This window comes from Amblyomma americanum, chromosome 1, assembly GCF_052857255.1.
Source record: "Amblyomma americanum isolate KBUSLIRL-KWMA chromosome 1, ASM5285725v1, whole genome shotgun sequence".
In the NCBI taxonomy this organism is placed as follows: domain Eukaryota; kingdom Metazoa; phylum Arthropoda; class Arachnida; order Ixodida; family Ixodidae; genus Amblyomma; species Amblyomma americanum.
Genome location: NC_135497.1, coordinates 335,163,448 through 335,182,145, shown reverse-complemented (window position 1 = coordinate 335,182,145; position 18,698 = coordinate 335,163,448). Strand labels below are relative to the sequence as shown.

At 52.3% G+C, this 18,698-nt stretch overlaps 1 protein-coding gene across 1 annotated transcript in view; it reads right to left on the bottom strand.

Annotated features, from left to right (window-relative positions):
• Positions 1-18,698, bottom strand: part of LOC144121124 (uncharacterized) — a 45,209-nt gene that overhangs the window by 7,202 nt on the left and 19,309 nt on the right. Inside the window, exons 2-3 of the mRNA XM_077654095.1 lie at positions 4,907-5,310; positions 279-614 (exon numbers count right to left, since the gene is read on the bottom strand). Of these exons, the coding sequence (XP_077510221.1) occupies positions 279-614; positions 4,907-5,310 (740 nt within the window). The remainder of the gene's footprint in view (positions 1-278; positions 615-4,906; positions 5,311-18,698) is intronic.

Genomic DNA, 18,698 nt, shown 5'->3' with positions numbered 1-18,698 from the left:
GGTCGAACACTCGTGTAGTAGCCAAACCACACCTCCCGGCCTCCTCCGAGGTCATTGTGCTCGTTGGGTCCCGGCGGTCTGAAAAACGAGCGTCCAACTGGTGCAAGGTTTATCGAGGGGCTGTGCCTCAAGACGATGTCTATGGCCTGGAGGACTTCCTGGGGCACAGTTTGTACGCGCTTTTGGAAGACGCCATGCAGGGCGTCCAGATTCACTGTGGCCGCGTACTGGATCTTGATTATAAACTTCTCGGATCTTTGGTCTTCCTCGAGGTCGACTGTGAATGTCCGCTCGCTGAAGTTGAGCTGGCGGCGTGTGTACAGGTTCTTGCGGCCATCGAAAGCAGGGATGCAGTTGGCCAGGTCTTGCCGGTACTTCTTTACTAGGAGCTCGATGGCAATCCTGTTGATCTTTGTACTGAGGCATCGGTACTTTTTCTGCTCAGGAACCTTGGTCTCCTTGGCAGTTTCCGAGGAGATGTCGACGTCGTAGTGGTAGACGCTGCCAGTCGGTATCTCGATGCTGAAGTGGTTGGCAAGAAGTTGTATGGTCCGGCCCAGCTGGCCGTGGGCAGGCCGCCGTGGGAAGTGAGAGGGTAGGGTTCTCTCGAGCTCCTGCGCCGTGTTTGGAGGTAATTAGAGCAGAGCATGAACAATTAAGTATGGACGCACTGTTTCGTGTGTTGAGCGTCACATAAGTTTGGCCGAATGGTCTTCGATTTACACTACAGCGCAGGACCGGTTCCGGTGGGTCTTAATGGAAAAAGCCTCCTGCACCCCGTGCATTATAGCGAGCCCTTTAAAGGACAGCGCTTGAACAAGAATATCCTCCAGTGACAATGTTTAAAATGTTTTGTGCAAGCGACGTTATGTGCAGTCAAAATTTAAATTTCAGCGTCTTCGAGCCTTTCTATATCTTTTCATCACTCTTTTCATGCTCACAGGTCGGCGCTGTTCAGCCAGCCCTACCCACTCGGCCCCACCGCCGGCTGCCTATGCGTTCGGGATTTCCCCCCCCCCCCTGTAGAATGGGGTCAGGGGGGCTTCCTGAACCGCCGAAGCGACGCTTATTACTGGCAGCGGCCATAGCAGCTGCCTTACTTCTTAATCTAACCGACTGACACATCTGAACAAAAATACGCAGGAGCGCGAGGCGGAGAAATGCGCGGGCGTGAAAAAGTCACTGGAAAGAGCTCGCCAACCTTCGCTCGGGATTGTGGGTTCTGAATATTTGGTTCTGTACCCGGTTAGTCAAAAGTTTCGGGGCCAGAGGGCTTGCTTGTTTCATCGGTATATCATGGCATTTAAGACGCGAATAAAGCTATCAAGGTTCCCAGAGCACAGAACGATACCTCTTCCGCTTTCTACGGATATTCTGAGTCTGGTGGTGTCATGTCTGCCTGATAATACAGCTCAAAAGCAGACCCTTTGGCCTGAGAACTTTTAACCGACCCTGTACTTTCCTCGGATTATATTTCAGAGCCTTGTGCTATTTTGAGCGGATATGACAGGGACGATCGGGACGATTGCAAAATCAAGGAACCGCACTGCGTAGTCGCAGTGTTCATCAAAAGCGAGACAGTAATTACTTGTTCTTTTTCTGCCTTAAATTATTTATACAGTGAACCAAGGCCATGATGGTGCCACAGCTGTAGAAGCATTTCTTGCAAGGTTTCTGAACCACTCAAAGGGAAAATGTGGGCTATTTTGAATATGTTTAGACGTGGTATTGTGTTCCCATTCGCATCACATTTCTTAAGAGTCTCTTCTCTGTGCCTCAAAACCCGTTTTTCAGAATCCTGAGTAGAAGCTCTTTAAAACAGGAAAAACAAAGAACGCCGAAACCAAAACTCGGTTTCTCCCCAAGTATGACGCCGAGATCGAGGCTTGTCGTCATGCATACTGTCACAGAACCTCTCGGTGCGTTGACTGACTAAACTGGAGACTGTAAGCGACAGACCACTGTTTGTGTGAAATGGCCAAAAACAAAGGTCTTATTTTTTTTCTTCTTGACCAATCTCCGAGCAAATATCGACGGGCATGCAGCTGGTGACGTCACATGTCCAAGGTGGCCCACAGAAATGGTCCCGATTGGGGTGAAAAAAATTGGAAAAATTTAATTATTCATGATGAAACAAACCGGCGCCCGGCACCGAAGCTCGGCACAAGGAACTACAGTGGAAATTTCGGCATTCGTGGAGGTCGGAAAGACGCACCAGCCGCTCATTAACAGTGAAAGATGAGCAACATACGGGAATCTTTCTATGAATTGACAATGTGCAGACGCGTAATTTATGAGAATCAACAGCTACAGGCCAAGGAAACATCAATTTGTCAGAGTGGAAGTTTGGGCTCGACAGTGCAGCATTTCGCTTTGAGAAAAAGCGCATTTAACGCGTGAATAAAAAAGACACTGCACTCACTGCGGTGGCTCAGTGCTTAGTGCGCTCGGCTGCTGACCCGGTGTTCGCAGGTTTGAACCCGACCGCGGCGGCTGCGTTTTGATTGAGGCGAAAGGCGCCCGTGTGCTGTTCGATGTCAGTGCACGTTAAAGATCCCCAGGAGGTCGAAATTATTCCTCAGCCCTCCACTACGGCACTACTTCGTTTCTTCTTTCACTCCCCCCACCCTTGTCCCTTCCCTTACGGGGGCGGTTGGGGGCACTGCACCATTTCCTTCCGCCCCCCCCCCTCCCGCCAGAAAAGTTAATGTCGATTAGCCCAATAATAATAATAATAGGAATAATAATAATAATTGCTTTTTGGGATAAGGAAATGATGCACCATCTGTCTCATATATCCCTGCACACCTGAACCGCGCCATAAAAGAAGGGATAGAGGGAGTGAAAGAAGAAAGGAAGAAAGAGGTTCCGTAGTGGAGGGCACCGGAATAATTTCGACCACCTGAGGATCTTTAACCTGCACTGACATCGCACAGCACATGGGCGCCTTAGTGTTTTGTTTCCATAAAAACGCAGCTGCCGCGGTCGGGTTCGAACCCGGGAACTCCAGATCAGTAGCAGAGCGCCCTAACCACTGAGCCACCGCGGCGGGTTGGATTAGCCCAGCTAATCCAGGATATACAAAGGGGAAGCGAGATTGAGCTCTCCACTGTCCCGCAGAGCCGGTTGTGCGCCTTTCCTGGTTGTGCGCTTTTCCTTTCGTGAAAATGAATGGTCATTGCAAAATTGTGAACTCCAATGAACTCTACCAAGTCCTTCCACTAACTTGTTTTCTTTGGTTTTTGAGGAAAGGAAATCGCACAGTTACCATCTCACATATCTCAGTGGACACCCGAACCACCCCAAGAAGGAAGTGATAAAGGAGGGAGGGAAAGAGGAAAGAGAAAACAAAATTGAAAGTTGGATTTTGAGGAAAGGCAGGTGGAACACCTGTGGCTCAGTGCTACTAGTGGGGCATGCACAGTAGTGGGTAGAGAGCGAAAGAGAGAAATGCCATGTGTCATTACTGCTCCACGTCCTCTCCAGGAATCATGCAAAATTGCTCAACCTGTGGCCAGTAAAGCTTTCACTTTAAAAACAATATTTCATACGCTGGCAACAAAACACTCGGCCGCCGGCGTATAAGTAGTTAACTCCAAGGCTAAACCTGACGACGCACCAATTGCTTGAGCCACCCTTTATCCAGGTGAGACTAAGGCCCTGAACCTCAGAGAAGAAACTGTGAAAATTGAAAATTGATTTTTGGGGAAAGGAAATGGCGCTGTATCTTTCTCACATATTGGCAGACACATGAAACACCCTATAAGGGAAGGGAAAACGGAGGGAGTGAAAAAGGAAAGGATGAAAGAGGAAAGGAAGAAAGAGGTGCTGTAGTGGAGGGCTCCGGAATAATTTCAATCACCTGGGGATCTTTATTGTACACTGACATCGCAAAGCACAGGGGTGCCTTAGCGCTTCGCCTCCATCGAAATGTATTGCAGCTGCCCGGTCTGATTCGAACCACTCATTTAAGTACGGTCTTTACGTCAAAAACTTCGGTTTTAAATTTCAGCCACTCGCCTTGTCCTCCTCATTGTTGACCAAGGAACCCGTAGCGGTTCCGAAACGTTGTTCTCGATCTAGGCATTGTCAGCAGCTAAATCTTACGTTTCACTTCCAGAGCGCCCTATACGTCATGCACGACCACGATGCTTGCTACCCACAGCACTTTTCAGCAGTAAAAACTAAGCCCTGTAGTCGGCTGGAACTCCAGAAAGAAGCGACGGATGCACTTCAAAGGACGCCTTGCAGCCTACGGCGTCGGCCGATTCTCCGGGCGCCGCTGTCAATCTGATCAAGCGGTGGTTCATATCCTTTCATATGCCACTCCCTGAGATGTCACACAGGTCCAAGAGGATTGAGTAACCATGACGTCATGGGAACCAGTCGACGCCATTGGCTGGAGGGCCTCTATCGAGAGGCACATGCCGCTTCTTTCTTCAGTTGTATTATACCGGAGTTCGGTTCTCGTACCGTCCACTTAAGTCGATGTTTTGGAGAGGTGAGGTTTCCTCTTGCCTTGAAGCTAACAGCTGAACCTCTTTGTAACGAAGCGGTTTAATACGAAACAACTTATATAACGAAGAAATTATGATTGCACGTGGAAGCTCGGCCATCAGGGGCTATAACAAAGCTACAGCTATAACGAAGTAACCGCCGGAAACCTTCAACTTCGTTGTAAAGAGGTTCAAATGTATTTGGACCGCTGGCATAACGAGATGCACAGCATGGTTTATAACGAAATAATGAATATAACGAAGGAATTACGATTCCCCTCGGGAGCTCCTTCAACAGTGCATATAACGAAGCAACAGCCGTGAACGAACTTTCAGCTTCCTTATAACGAGGTTAAACGAACTACATGGCATGGCTCAAGATGAAGCCCTTTTCGGAAAACAGTACGCACCTTGATCCTGACATCGTCGCCTGAAGTGGCCTGGTCGCCAGCTGCGGGGGTCTGCTGTGTCACCGCGACGGGCGGCGTGCTTGGTGGCGACGGTGGTAGGGCAGCTGCTGCCGGCTGAGTGCCACTCACGGCGGCTGCTGCGGATGCAGGCCGGGGGCTGATGGAAGCTACCTTGGCGGAACCCGCGGCGGCGGCGGCCCCGTAGCTGGGACGGGAGGCGCTGGGCTGAGCGGTGGGGTGAGCGCTGGGATCCGCGGCCGTGGTCGGGCCGCCGCTGACGGCGCGCGGCTGCGGGCTGGCCGCGGCGCCCTGCTGGAGTGCTTGCGCGAACGAAACCCACGAGGGACCGGCGGGCGACGGAGCAGGAGGTGTGGCTTGGTTGCCACCGCTGGCCGAAGGCACTGCTGCGAGCCGAAAATGCCAATTTAACGCCGGCTCTATATATCGGCTGCGCTTGCGATCATATCGATCGTTACGACACGCATATATACACTGCCGAAAGCAGAAGACTGGACAGGCGTCGCCGGAGCTCCGTTGGTAGAGCACCGGACGCGAAATTCAGAGGTCGTGGGTTTCGGATCCCACCGGCGGCATGTGGTTGTTTTTCTTCTGCTTTTTAATGAATTATCTTTAAAAAGTTTCGCTTTTTATGAGGGTTTAAGGTCGCAAAGAGACTATTTAAAAAGTCATTGCCATATTAAGCCCCCACTGATGAACACCACAAAATATCTTTTTTAAATTTCCCTATGCTCCTTGGTTCGGTCACTGTTGGCTTGCGTCATGTATTTCTTAACGAGCCCCTTTCGTCCCCTTCCCTTGTCTGCTCAACGGGAAAAAACATCTGGTATACAGTACTTAGTCGATGGTTTGATGGAATGCCGTCTGGTCAGGTCAGCAGAATGAATCTTCGGTTTACTGACCATGTGAAAGTGGTCAGCTGACTGCAGTTAACATAGTTGACATGGTCAGTGACCGAAAACTCAGTATACTGTGGTCGAGAGAACAGGTCGGAACAGCCGTCCCAACTCAGACAGCTGTGTAAGCCGATAATGGCATGCTCCGTGACTAAACGCGACTAAACATGCAGCTCCCCCAAACAGCGTCCTATAGCCCTTGCACTGAAGAACTTAGTGCGAGGCAATAGCTGTCGCGCAGGGTCTTAATTTTCACACAAAAGTGATCAGCCCTCCCCCACCGCAACGAAGAAGCGGCAAACGACAAACCCCGCCGCGCGTTCAATATACTTGAGACACACGCGCACGCTTTTCGTCTAGCTGTATACGTGAGAATAAAAAAATTTCTAAAACAACAAAAAAAACAACTTGGCTAACCCTGGAATTCAGCGAAAAGGAAGGACGCTTGCAAAGTGCCTCAGGCTCGTCCATGGCAGCGCCTGCATTCACGGCCGTTCTATATTATATACACACACGACATGGCTTAGACGTAGTATCAACCAATGTCAAAGAGCAGAGGTGAACTAAAGGTCATGGGTAAAGGGTCAAGAGCGACGCCATAACTGTACCACGTACGGTCATACACGGCTAACGTGGTTGGGCTGACGGTCGCCCAAGGTTATTCTCCGGCCTATGCGATGAATGCTTTACCAAACGTGGTGAAACTTTTCGCTTCGTATTCAACTGCAGTGACTTCTTCAGTTTCATTCCGTTTAGGGCGCAGCTCGCCCGTCCCTGCGTTCCGCATCGTAGTCGCTGTAACATGCTACCTGACAGATGACGTGTTACGGAGTGTGACAGGTGACGTGTTGGCACGAAGTAGCAGAGCGAAGCGCCACCTGACACGGCGAGAGGAATGGACAGCCGGAAGGCGGCTGCTACGGGACGATGCCGGAAGGGGGCTAGCAAAGTAACACGACACCTGCCAAGCGGTAGCTGGCGGCTTGCGGAGACCTGGGCTGAACTTTCGAATTACCGTCCGTCGAATCAGCCTTCAATTTTTTTCATTTATATATCGGGCGTAAAGAATGCACGTTCCTTGCCGCGGATAACGCTTGCTGTCACGGAGAATGTCAGCACATGCTCGCTGTGGGAAACGCGCTTCCCCAATTCCCTTCTTTTCTTCAAAATCGACGGAGTCCGCAACATCGTGAACGACAATGCCAATGATCACAATGAACGCGACGGTGGCGGCTAAGTGACGTCATAGCTCTCACATGGTTTCTCCTCGGTTCAAGGTCAAACTCGTCAAGCTGTTAAGCCGCCTTGACTTCACCCGGCAGCCCCCCCCCCCCCAAAAAAAACAACAAAAAAACACGCAGTCGCGAGAAATAGCGACCACAATCCGGGCAGAGGTATTTTTTGAAAATTGGCTTTTGAGGAAGAAAATAACGCAGTAACCGTCTTGCATATCTCGGTGGACACCTGTACCACGCCGGAAGGGAAGGGATAGAAGGAGCGAGTGAAAAAAGAAAGGAAGAAAGAGGTGCCGTAGTGGGGTCTCCGAAAAAGTTTTGACCACCAGGAGATATTTAACCTGCACTGACATCGCACAACACTCGAGCGCCTCTGCATTTCGCCTCCATCGAAACGCGGCCGCCGTGGTCGGGTTCGAACCCGGGTACTCCGGAACAGTAGCCGAGCACCCTAATCACTGAGCCACTGTGACGGGTAATGCGGATAGCCCAAGCCAAAAATGCGACGGTAACAGAGTAATGAACAGAAACACGATACCCGAAAGACGCGGGTTCGGTGGCCGCGGCGGTCGAATTTCGATGGAGGCGAAATTCATGAGGCCCGTGTTCTGTGCGATGTCAGCGCACGTTAAAGAACCCCCAGGTGGTCGAAATTTGCGGAGCCCTTCACCACAGCGTCCCTCATAGCCTAAGTCTCTTTGGGACGTTAAACCCAAATAAACCATAAAGGAATCGTAAATGCGCTGAGGGGACTGGGGTGCGGAGCTGCAGAGAGGTTGCTGTGCACCAAGAAGAACGGGCTAAAACGAGACAGCAGCGGTCGGAAACGTGCCGTGGATCAAGGCACTGACCAAGCTGAAGAGCGTTCCACAGCACCCGTCCCGTGTCAGGTCAGCAGCATGGACGGAACACACAGGCGCACGGGCGACGCGTGCAGCAGCGCGTGCTCGAGGAGCGTCGAGACGAACAGTGCGCGTGCGCAAGGCGAACGTTCGGCAAGGCATTCACGGCAGGAACGCGCCGCCGGTCACAAATGCGCGGCTCGGCTGGAACCCCTTTTATGGGTCCTCTCAGAAAAAATTAAAAACAAAAGATGACGTGAAGCGAAGCGACGCGATCCTTTGTATTGGGTTATGCGCTTCAGTTAGGTATTTCACATAACCTGTTAGCACTGACGTTCGTAGCATGCCTGGAATTTGGTAATTTTCTTCATTCCGCATACATTCTACCGTATAGCAATGCTACCGCAACATCAAGTATTCCCGAGACTGCAGCATCAATGCAAAACGTTGGTTGTCATAACAAAATAGCCTAATATTAATGATATCTAAAGAGTGCATTGTCCACAACGCAGGTTGGAGCTTGAGCAAGCTGAAGGCTTCGCGATTTCACTAAGCGTGCGGGCTTTGTTCGAACAAAGCAAGGCTATTGTCACAGCCTGAGGGCATCGAGCCCAATACTGGCGTTGCATATGGCGACACTGTACGAACCACGAGGACCGGAGACGCGAAGTCGTACGCAGTCCAAAGGCCACTTCACATAGGAGCGGAAACGCTAGCAATTTGTGCCGCCGCGGCGCACAAAGCCGTTTCGAGCGGTCGCGGCGCATCTAACGGCCAGAGGAAAGAGGTTCAATAAATGTGCAAATTCTTCGATGCAACGCGCCGCTCTATCGCTCTGCTCGCTCATTTGCTTGCACGTGAACCCACCTTAACGCGATTAGAAGGCTGCCGAGGTCGCTTCGGCTCAACCGAACCAGGTTCTTTTTTTCTCTCAAGTCACGGTCACTCACGCTCACGTAAAAACGATGGTGCATAATAGCGAAAACAAACGGGTAACGAAGCTCGTGCATTTCGTTCAGGCTTCTCGCAAAAATATGCTTTAGAACACAATCATCGTAGCCCACGAGGTTAGGCCTAAAGCGACCACTATGTGACGCCAGATGAACAAAGGGATCGAGCACCCAAACGAGACAGCGGCGGAGGCCACAGAACCGGAAGGAAATTCGCTACGCACCTGGAGGTCCAGCAGCTGAGTCGTTTTTCTTCATGTCTTTGCGCTTTCCTTTCCCCATTTAGATAGCGGGGCCACAAACACAATTGGCAATCAACGGAACGGACGTCTTGACTGCCTGTCGAGCCCCTAGAGAAAGGCAAAATGGCTGCGCTGTTTCTCTTTTATAGAGGCCTTTTCCGCTCTGCGATTGGCTCATATGCGACGCCACGAGCTGCACGTGTTCCGCCATCATTGGCTACGCTTGGAGACGTCATGCGCGTGCCGGCGCTTCTGCCTCCATGAAAGCATAAAGAAAAAAAGACTGTATGGAACCAAAGGGAATTGTATGATAACGCTTTACCACTGCTCCTTATGGGAACGCAAGGTCCCGGCGCGTCTCGAACACGCGCGCTGAGGAAGTCGAAGACAACAAGTGGAGGGTGACTCCGCTTCGAAACCCAATTATTCCTAGAAGCTACTTTGCTCAGAGGGTGGTGGTGGTAGTGGTTTTATTAAAAATAATAGTAAAAAGGAAGGAAAAGTTTTTTGCTAGCCCCGGCATCTGCCATCGATACTGAAGCACCTGAGCTGGGGCAGCGGAAATAAAGGACAGCAGGCAGAATGAAGAAATGAAATGAAAGAGGTGAGGGGACAGGAAGAGAGGATAGGGGGAGAAGTAATATGTACAAACTATATACACAATCGCTTCTCGGCCTTTTGGCTTAGATTGGCGCTCAGGCCGTCAGATCGTGCTTGGCCTGCTGTGTTCCTGCGTGCGTTCCGGCCGCCGGCTTGCGTCGGTGGCCGGTGTTCGACCACCAAGAGTGATCTTTTGTTCCGGTGCCCTTCGGCTGGCGGGCGCCTCAACATGGTGAGCCAGCCACCTACAAAGGCCCTTGCCTTTGATGTCGTCGTCCCTGAGGGGGCTAGTCCGGAGGATGTCGTCGATGCGACAGCCTCCGTAGTTCGTTTGGAATAAGTTTACTGTGTCCAGCACTTCGGTGGACGCAACTACCAAGTTACCGTAAAGAGTGAAGCCGCCATGGCTGCCATCGTTGATGCGTCTTGCCTCATCATCGGCAACGAACGCGTCCCCATCGTTCCCCTGAGCCCCCAGGTGACTCAGGTGACTGTTCTTTTTCTGCCCGCCCGAGTACCAAGTGATGCCCTTGCCAAGGCTGTTTCTCCTTATGGCAAGGTGCTGCACATAAGTCGCGGCATCATGGGGTCGCGTCCCACTGTCACCACCGGGACGCGGTATGTCCGAATTGAAATGAAGCCCGAGTCGCCCGTGCCTAACTACATCAAGGTCGCTGGCCACCGCGTGACATGCGATTACAAAGGCATGCAGCGTGTTTGTCGACGTTGTGGGTCGACATCACACTTCAGAGCACAGTGTACGGCTCCGTTCTGCGCCCGCTGCGGCGTCTTTGGGCACCAAGGCCAAGGTTGTGTGCTGCCGTGTCGACGTTGTGGTGATCCACACGCTACCGTGGCATGCGCGATCAAGCCCTCGTACTCTGAGGCTGCGGCCCGACCTGCACCTCCACCGGCTGCACAGGCAGCCGATGAAGCCATCAAGGAACGCGGCGTTTCCGACACCAACGGCTTTGTGAGTGGTTCCTCGGCGTCTCTGAATGTATCGGTGGAGGAAGCGGTGCCTACGGCTAATGCGTCCAGTGATGCACCTCGCAAGCCGGCATTAAATGTGCCTGCTATGTCAGCCTCAGTCTCTCCAAGTGTACCTGCCGCTACGGAGGCCGAGCCCATTGCGCCCCTGCAGGTCTCTGATGCTGGGGACAGGCCGCTCTCGCAGCCTGCGCGGCAGCCTGCAGCCAGCGTTGCGGTTTTGAGCGACAACGCCAGCGTATCTGAGGCCGATGGTGACGAGAGCAGCTTGTCGTCCTCAGCTTCTTCAGTCAACCTCGTCATCGACGAGACTATCATCGTGCCTGGGCAGGAGCCGAGGCCGCCGTCGTCATCTCCTTCGTCATCGCAGTTTAGTGTCGGCACAAATATTTCGCCTGGGCAGGAGCCAAGGCCATCTCCTGACGTGGAATCTGTGCAGTCGCCGTCCTCTTCTGCGTCGAGGATTAGCGCCAGCACTTCTAGTACTCTCTCTTCGGATGTTGAGATGGTCGCTTTGAGCTCCAGCATAAAGCGTCCACATACGTCAACTACGGACTCGGACAACTCTTCTGGTCGGGCAAGGAGGCCTCGTGCCTCCTCTGGTCCGACTCTACAAAAAAAGTGAGATGGTTTGGCGCCGTTCGTAGCGCGCATTGTATTGCTTAGACATCACAACTCGTTGTTTTTTGGCTTTTTTCATTACCAAAATGGCTACACTTAACATCATCACGCTTAACGTGCAAGGGTTTCGCAATGTTATGAAGCAGACCGAGGTGGTCGCTTTCGCTCGTTCATCGGGCTGCGATATCCTCTGCCTGCAAGAAACTAATTTTTTTCGCCTCAGTGACGTGTTGGAATTTAAGCGTAGGTTTGGTATTGATGCTTTCTTTTCGTACGCTAGCACGCGTTCTCGCGGAGTTGGCGTTCTTGTTCTGAACCGAATACTTCTGCGAGACCATCATGTTACCTACGATGCGCTTGGACGCGTGCTGGCGTTCGACTGCACGTTTAACTCACTTCGTCTGAGACTTCTTTGCATCTACGCACCTGCGCATTTTAATTTGGTAAACTCATTTTATAAAAATCTTGATGTGTATTTTCTTGGAGGACGAAACGTTGTGATGTTGGGCGATTTCAACTGCGTGCTCGATACGGTCGCTGATGTGCAGGGCCCTGGCAGAGGCAGACCAAGCTGGAATGCGCGCGAGTTGCGCCGCCTAGTCAACCAGTTTCTGTTAACAGATGCTTATGAGCCCCTGCATGGCGGCGTCTTTGTGTGGACTTGGCGTCGCGGATTGTCGTCAAGCAGGCTAGACAGGGCGTACGTACCGACGGGCCTTTCGAGGACAGTGGGTGCTGCTAATGTAATAACGCTGCCATCCTCACCAGTACACATATCAGACCATCGCCCCTTTCTTCTGTCGCTCAGGGTTCCGGCGGCTGCAGTGTCTCCTTTCAGACCATGGCGTTTGGATGTACGCATCCTTCACGATGCCAGCACGAGAGAAGGACTAACGCGGGCCTTGCGGTTTTCGGTTGTTGGGGCCGTGCCTGGTGACTGGGATCGTCTGAAGGAGCAGTGGCGTCACCATTGCGCCGCTTCTGGTCGAGCCCTTAGAGCTCGCGTCTCAGCTGAGGTTCGTGTTATGACGGCGAAGCTCCGTATAGCTCAGCGCACCCCGTCGCCATCGGCGCTTATGTGTGCATGGAAAGAGGAACTTTCAGAGCGTCTCCAGCGTCTTTTACGATCGTCCTCTCTGACAGCGGCCGCATGGCGTTGTCGGCGCAATCCAACTTCTCATCCAGAGGTGCTTCGGTTTGCACGCCAGGAGCTGTTGTGCGCTCAAGGTGCCCCTGCTTATACCTCTTCCGTCGGTGCTGTGGCCCAGCCAGTTGGCAGGAATTTCAGTGCGTTTTTCGTCCATTTCAGGGATATTGCTCAGTCGCACTTTTTGGTTCATCGCGATGACGTTTCCGCACACCCTTTTTTTGCAGGCTTGCCGCAGGTTGCGGATGAACTTCATGATGGCCTTATGGCTCCGCCAACAACAGACGAAATCAAGGAGGCGTTAGATTCCATGAAACGAGGCTCAACGCCTTGGCCAGATGGTCTTCCTGTGGAGTTCTATTTACAATTCTGGCATATAGTAGGCCCCATTTTCACGGAAGTGTTAAAAATCTGTTTCACTCGGAATGTCCTTCCTAATTCATTTAAAAGAGGCCGCATCGTTCTGATCCCTAAAAAGTCTTCTTTCTCGACATGTCCGGCAGATTGGCGCCCTATCACCTTACTAAATACAGATTATAAAGTATTAGCAAAATTACTCGTCCGCCGTTTACGGGCTCTTCTCCCGTCCCTCATTTCCTGCCACCAGGTTTGCTCCATTCCGGGCCGTGAAATACATAGTTTATCTTCTGTAACGAGAGATATCCTAGAGTATACTATACGGCGGCGCGCACAGGGTCTTCTTGTTTCTCTAGATCAAGAGAAGGCATTCGACTTTCTAGAGCATGAGTATATTTACGGTACACTGGATGCTTTCGGTTTCCCACCTTCTTTAGTGCTACTTATTAAAGAGATGTACAGAGATATTTCAAGCACTCTGTTCCTCGATGGCTGGGAAAGTACCGCATTTGATGTTGGTCGCGGCGTCCGTCAAGGTTGTCCGCTCTCCCCTCTTTTGTTTGTCTTAGCATTAGAGCCTTTCCTTTTGGCAGTCAATCACCATTCTCTCATTAGCGGTCTGGCATTGCCAGGCAGTGAGAGTGTACGCGTCACTGCTTATGCAGATGACATCACGCTATACTTAGCTGATGAACGCAGCCTGCTCGAAGTTTTAAACGTGTTTCGTGAGTACGCCTCCTTGTCGGGGGCTGCTCTTAATTATTCCAAGAGTCATTACTTTTTTGTATGGTCACCTCAGAGACGTATAACGAGTACAATACCTTTGCAGTGGTGTGAGCAGATGCGCATTTTAGGAGTGACCTACGACTGTGCTGGAGTATGGGATGGTATGTGGTCTTCGGTCGTAGAGGGTATTACAGCTCGTGTGCAGAGGGCACAGACCTTTGACCTTCCTCTGCTTGAGAGGCGCTACCTGGTTCAGTCGGTCGTGCTGGGTGCCTTTTGGTATCTTTGCCACATTGTTAAACCACCCCTGCGCGTCATAAGGCGGGTGCAGACTACAGTTTTTTCTTTTTTTTGGTCAGGCGGAACCGAGCTTGTGGCTCGTGCTGTTCTTGGACAACCACGTGAGAGAGGTGGTTTTGCCTTCCCAATGTTGACCATCACGTCCTCACTGTTAGCATTGAAGTGCATGTTGCGTATCCTGCTGGGGGACGCGTCTCCGGCGCGAACCCTGGCGCGGTACTTTTTGGGCCCTTCCTTGCGCTTTTTGGATCCCTCGGCCCCAGTTAATCATGGTCCTCAATCAGAGAAGCCTACCGCTATATATACTACGGCAGTGGCCTTTTTCAGGCATGCAAGCGCAGTAGCACCTGACGTCAACATCCTTACAGACCGTGTCGTGAATATTATGGGCTCGCTGTTGTTGCCTGTTGTGCCGGCGGCTCGCCGCTCACCGATGCGCCGCGTTCAATGGGCGCGCATAACATCGACGCCTCTCCCAGACCATCTACGTGACTTTGTGTGGAAACTTGGTTGGGTAGTGCTGCCTACTTGTGATCGGCTGGAGCGGTGGGACGTTTTACGCTCCAGTACCTGTCCGAATTGCCCGCTTCCGGAATCTAATCGCCATGCTACAGTCACCTGCATGGTAGCACGTGTCTTTTGGCGCGCCGTTCATGCGGGATTCCGTGGGCAGGGCATTTCGAGCTTTGTCTCCCGCGGCCGCTTCCCCAGCGGCCGTTTTGCTCGCCTGTTAATTTTTGCAGGTCTTTTTAGTTTATGGCGCAATCGATGCACCGCGGTCGCTGGTGGCTTTCGACGCCGAGCTGTGTGGCCAATACTTGGCCGTCTTAGAAGGGAGCTGATCAGTTTCTTGTCAGAGGAACTCTTTTTCTTGGGAGAGGAAGAGTTTCTCCGGCAGTGGTCATGCCCATTCATTTCTGTTAACAATGAACGTCTTGTTCTGGTCTTTAGACCAAACTGGCGCTAGGGTCTTCTTCTTTATTCCCCCCCCCCCTTTTTTTTTCCGTGTCAGATTTTTCCGGTATCACTCACTGTTAATAATCATGCCACGCCGCTTTAAATCGCACACAAGAAATTCCTGTTAGTTATTCAAAGATGTTTTGGCACTCTAATTGGCTCGCCTTACATGCTGAGCGTCATGTCAACTTGTGAATGTCAAATGTATCCGGTAACCTTGGCATGTGTACATATGTAAATAAAATTTTTTCTAAGGGGAGAAGTAATATGTAAACTATATACACAATAAGAATTGTGTCCAGGTTGTGCGCGTGATTAGTTCATTTTAGAGGAATTAAATGACACACGCGCATATCACTGTGTTGGTTACAACTGGAGTGGGGCGTCCAGTTATTAATCGTTCAAGGTAGAACTTGCGGAGCGTTCGGTCACTGCGTGTAACTACCTGACGGAGAACAGACGGGACGTCAAGCCCGTGTGTTCGAGGAATGCACAGAGGCTCACCAAAGTTCGCTCACGAGTGCGCGCACTGCCCTGCGGCCACAATAGCGTCTTGATGGAGTCAGGTAGTATGCCCTGCGCCCTATAGGCCGCGAGCATATCGCGTCGAGCATCGGCGAACGCGGCACAGAGAAGGAGCAGGTGTTCTAGTGTTAGCGCCGCATCCGTCACACACATCACTCGTCGCGATTCTGTGATGCACCCGTCGTTCCCCGGGCCACTCGCAGCCAATGCGCGCGCGGAGGATCATTGCACGTTGTGACCGTGTAAGTGCGCGACAGCCGGTGACACTGTCGACGCGCTCACCTCCCGCGATGCGTGGGTCGGGGTGCTGCTTTCGGAGATGGTCGTGGATGGCCGCACGCACGTCCTCCAGCGCAAGGGGCAGATCGCTGGCAGGTAGTTGGTGTGCAGCGGTCGCGAGGTCGTCAGCTTCTTCGTTGCCGGCGATGCCGCAGTGACCGGGCACCCACTGTGCACGCACAACACAACCTCTCTGCGCGAGGCGCTCGATGCGCAAGCGAATTTCTCGCACTACTAGGGTGCCGCGGCCGTTAGATTGCAGGCGGCTGAGGGCGGCGCGGGAGTCGCACAGCAGAGCACTCCTGGGCGGCGGAGGGCCGATGGTGAGCAGCAGGTCCAGCCCGAGCCGGATCCCCATCAACTCCGCCGTGGTGGAGGAGCCCAGGAAGGCGGCGTGTTGCTGGCTGTGCAGTCGCAGGGCGAAGATGGTGGCCGCAGCAGCAAGGGAGCAGCTGTCGTGAGCCACTGAGCCGTCGGTGTACACGAGGAGATGGTCCTGGAGCTCCTCGTGTATGACGTCTCTGGCCAGCTGCTGCAAAGCACAGAGGGGTGTGCTCCGCTTTCCCGATATGCCAACGATCTCTCGCTGTACCTCCGAGGCAGCAGGCCAGGGCGCGCAGGAGCCGTAGGGGGGGTGGGCCTTGGGTCAATTGCTCCTACTCGAGCAGCGCCGCGCCCATTCGTGAGCGCGGGTGCGAGCGCAAACACTGCAGCAGCGAGCCTCCGTCCGGTGCGCGGTGAAGCCAGGCGACACTGAAAAATTTTTTGGGGGGGAAAAGAAATGGCGCAGTATCTGTCTCACATATCCGCGGTCCCCTGAACCGCGCCGTAAGAGAAGGGATAAAACATGGACTAAGCGAATCATCGAAGAAAGAGGTGCCGCAGTGGAGGGCTCCGGAATAACTTGGACCAACTGGGGATCTCTAACGTGCACTGACATCGCACAGCACACGGGCGCCAATCTCAGAGATTATGTCCTGTCGTTGCGGTGGCCATTGCTCTCAAAGGGGGCCCCGATGCGCGATTCGCGGTCACAACCTTAGCACTCGCTCGATAAAGAGAAGCCGCCACACTTTGACGTCCCCCTGAGTGCGAGACGACAAAAAAAATCAAGTCGGCGACGCTAGCCCAGGCTTAGCTCAGTCGGAATAACTAATACGCGTCTCGCTGGCGACCTCCGACATCGGCGTTTGGTGGTATTGTAAGATTATCGCAGACATCCATGTCTGAGGATATACATTCCCTAAGGTTTCCATGTTGTTGCGATTACAGGATAATAGAGGAAAGTGCACGGGCCTGCCGACGGGCTCCAGCTATGCCTAACCACTGCCGCGTGCAAACAAAGGGCAGTTCAGAGTGCTGTCAGGGAAACTACTGAGAGGAAAATGGTGCGCTGCATCAACTGCGTCCCCAGAAGCGTCAGCGGCTGCATCTGCAAAAGATCCTCCTTTTCATCCCTGCTCTTCAATGCCGGAAACAGCTGTGGCGTAGGGCGTTTGGAACACTGTAGTGCTGCGTTTGTATCTAGTGTATCGGCGCCCCTTGGATTGTTACGCTGTTCAATCGAGTAACTGTACTTATTTCAGACACCTCAGGGGCTGTTTATATCGAAAAACGCCCGTGTGCTGCACAACATGAGTCCTCGTTGAACAACGCCAACCGATCGAAATTACTGCGTAGCCGTCAATTACGCTGCCTCTTTTGCACTTCTTTATTTTTCGCTTCCTCTTTCGTTCCTTCGCTTACAGCGCGGAGAAGCCACGGAGGAGTGTGTTATCTAACCGTTCCCTTTCCCAGCCTACGCTAACTATACCGACACCCTGCCTGTTCAGAATAGTATAGCGGGGTTATGCGGCCACAGAAGTTACAATCTCCGAGGCACCGTTTGCCAGGGCCACGGGTCACTTTATCGCTCAAGGACATGTGGATGTTCCCTGGTCTGCAACTTTCCTGTTATCCAATATTGCGCCGACAGCAACACCGTTTGCGCAAAGGATAGCCCTCCACAAATCTACAGCTGAAAACACCCACCACACATGCGATCCAGAGAAAAACCAAGAGGGAACAGCACGGCATTCGAAGCTAGGGATGACGGGTAGAATTGAATCTGAACAGTGTTGCGGCTACTGCGAGAGATTCGAAGAAACGCACAGTTGAAAGTGGCGCACTGTAGGTTTAACGAACCGGATGACGGGAGACCTCTCGGGAGCGGACGCCCCCGCCGAGGCGCCTCGCCGTACGCGGAGATTACAAACTTTCATCGCGGGCTAAGTTGCACGTATCCCGCTCTTCACCCCGACCTGGACAGGGCGCAAGCCACACTCAGACGCCTACAAACAAAGGCCATTCTTGGCCCCTACCGATTACGTTTAATCACCAACGGTGAATATGACCCTGCATGCCCGCACTGTGGCGACGGGACGCATGCCACACAAGACCATATATTATGGGAATGCGCTAGCAACCCCGCTCCGACGACACTCTTGCCTGCCTCCTCGGCGGATGAATGGGACAAACACTCGACCAGTTCAGGAAAAACAACGCAGCTGGCCCTCATCACGCGAGCTCAAGAGGTCGCCCTCGGCTTGCTGCCACCCTGGGCTCGCGCCTGCCCCAACTAATCCCTTCCATTTTGTGGCAATAAAGTTGTAACCACCACCTTATTGTAGTAGAACCCACGCTTCCAACGGTACCAACGCTTCTAGTTTCGAATGGACGCTGGATTGAAAGCGGGTTGTTCCACCGAGAAGTGAGATGATTCCTGAATAATAATTGCGTTTTTTTTTTTGAGGGGGGAGGAAATTGTGCATTATCTGTCGCTTATATTGTTGGAAAAATGAACTGCGCCGTACGGGAAGGGATAAGGGAGGGAGTGAAAGACGAAAGGAAGAAAGAGGTGCCGTAGTGGAGGGCTCCGAAAAATTTCGACCACCTGCGGATCATTAACGTGCACTGACATCGCATAGCGCACGGGCGCCTTAGCGTTTTTCCTCCATAAAAACGATTACTTCACCATTTCCTTTGTGGTGGTAGTGGTTTTTTATAAAATAATATAAAAACGAAGGAACAGATTTTTGCCAGCCCCGGCATCTGCCATCGATACTGAA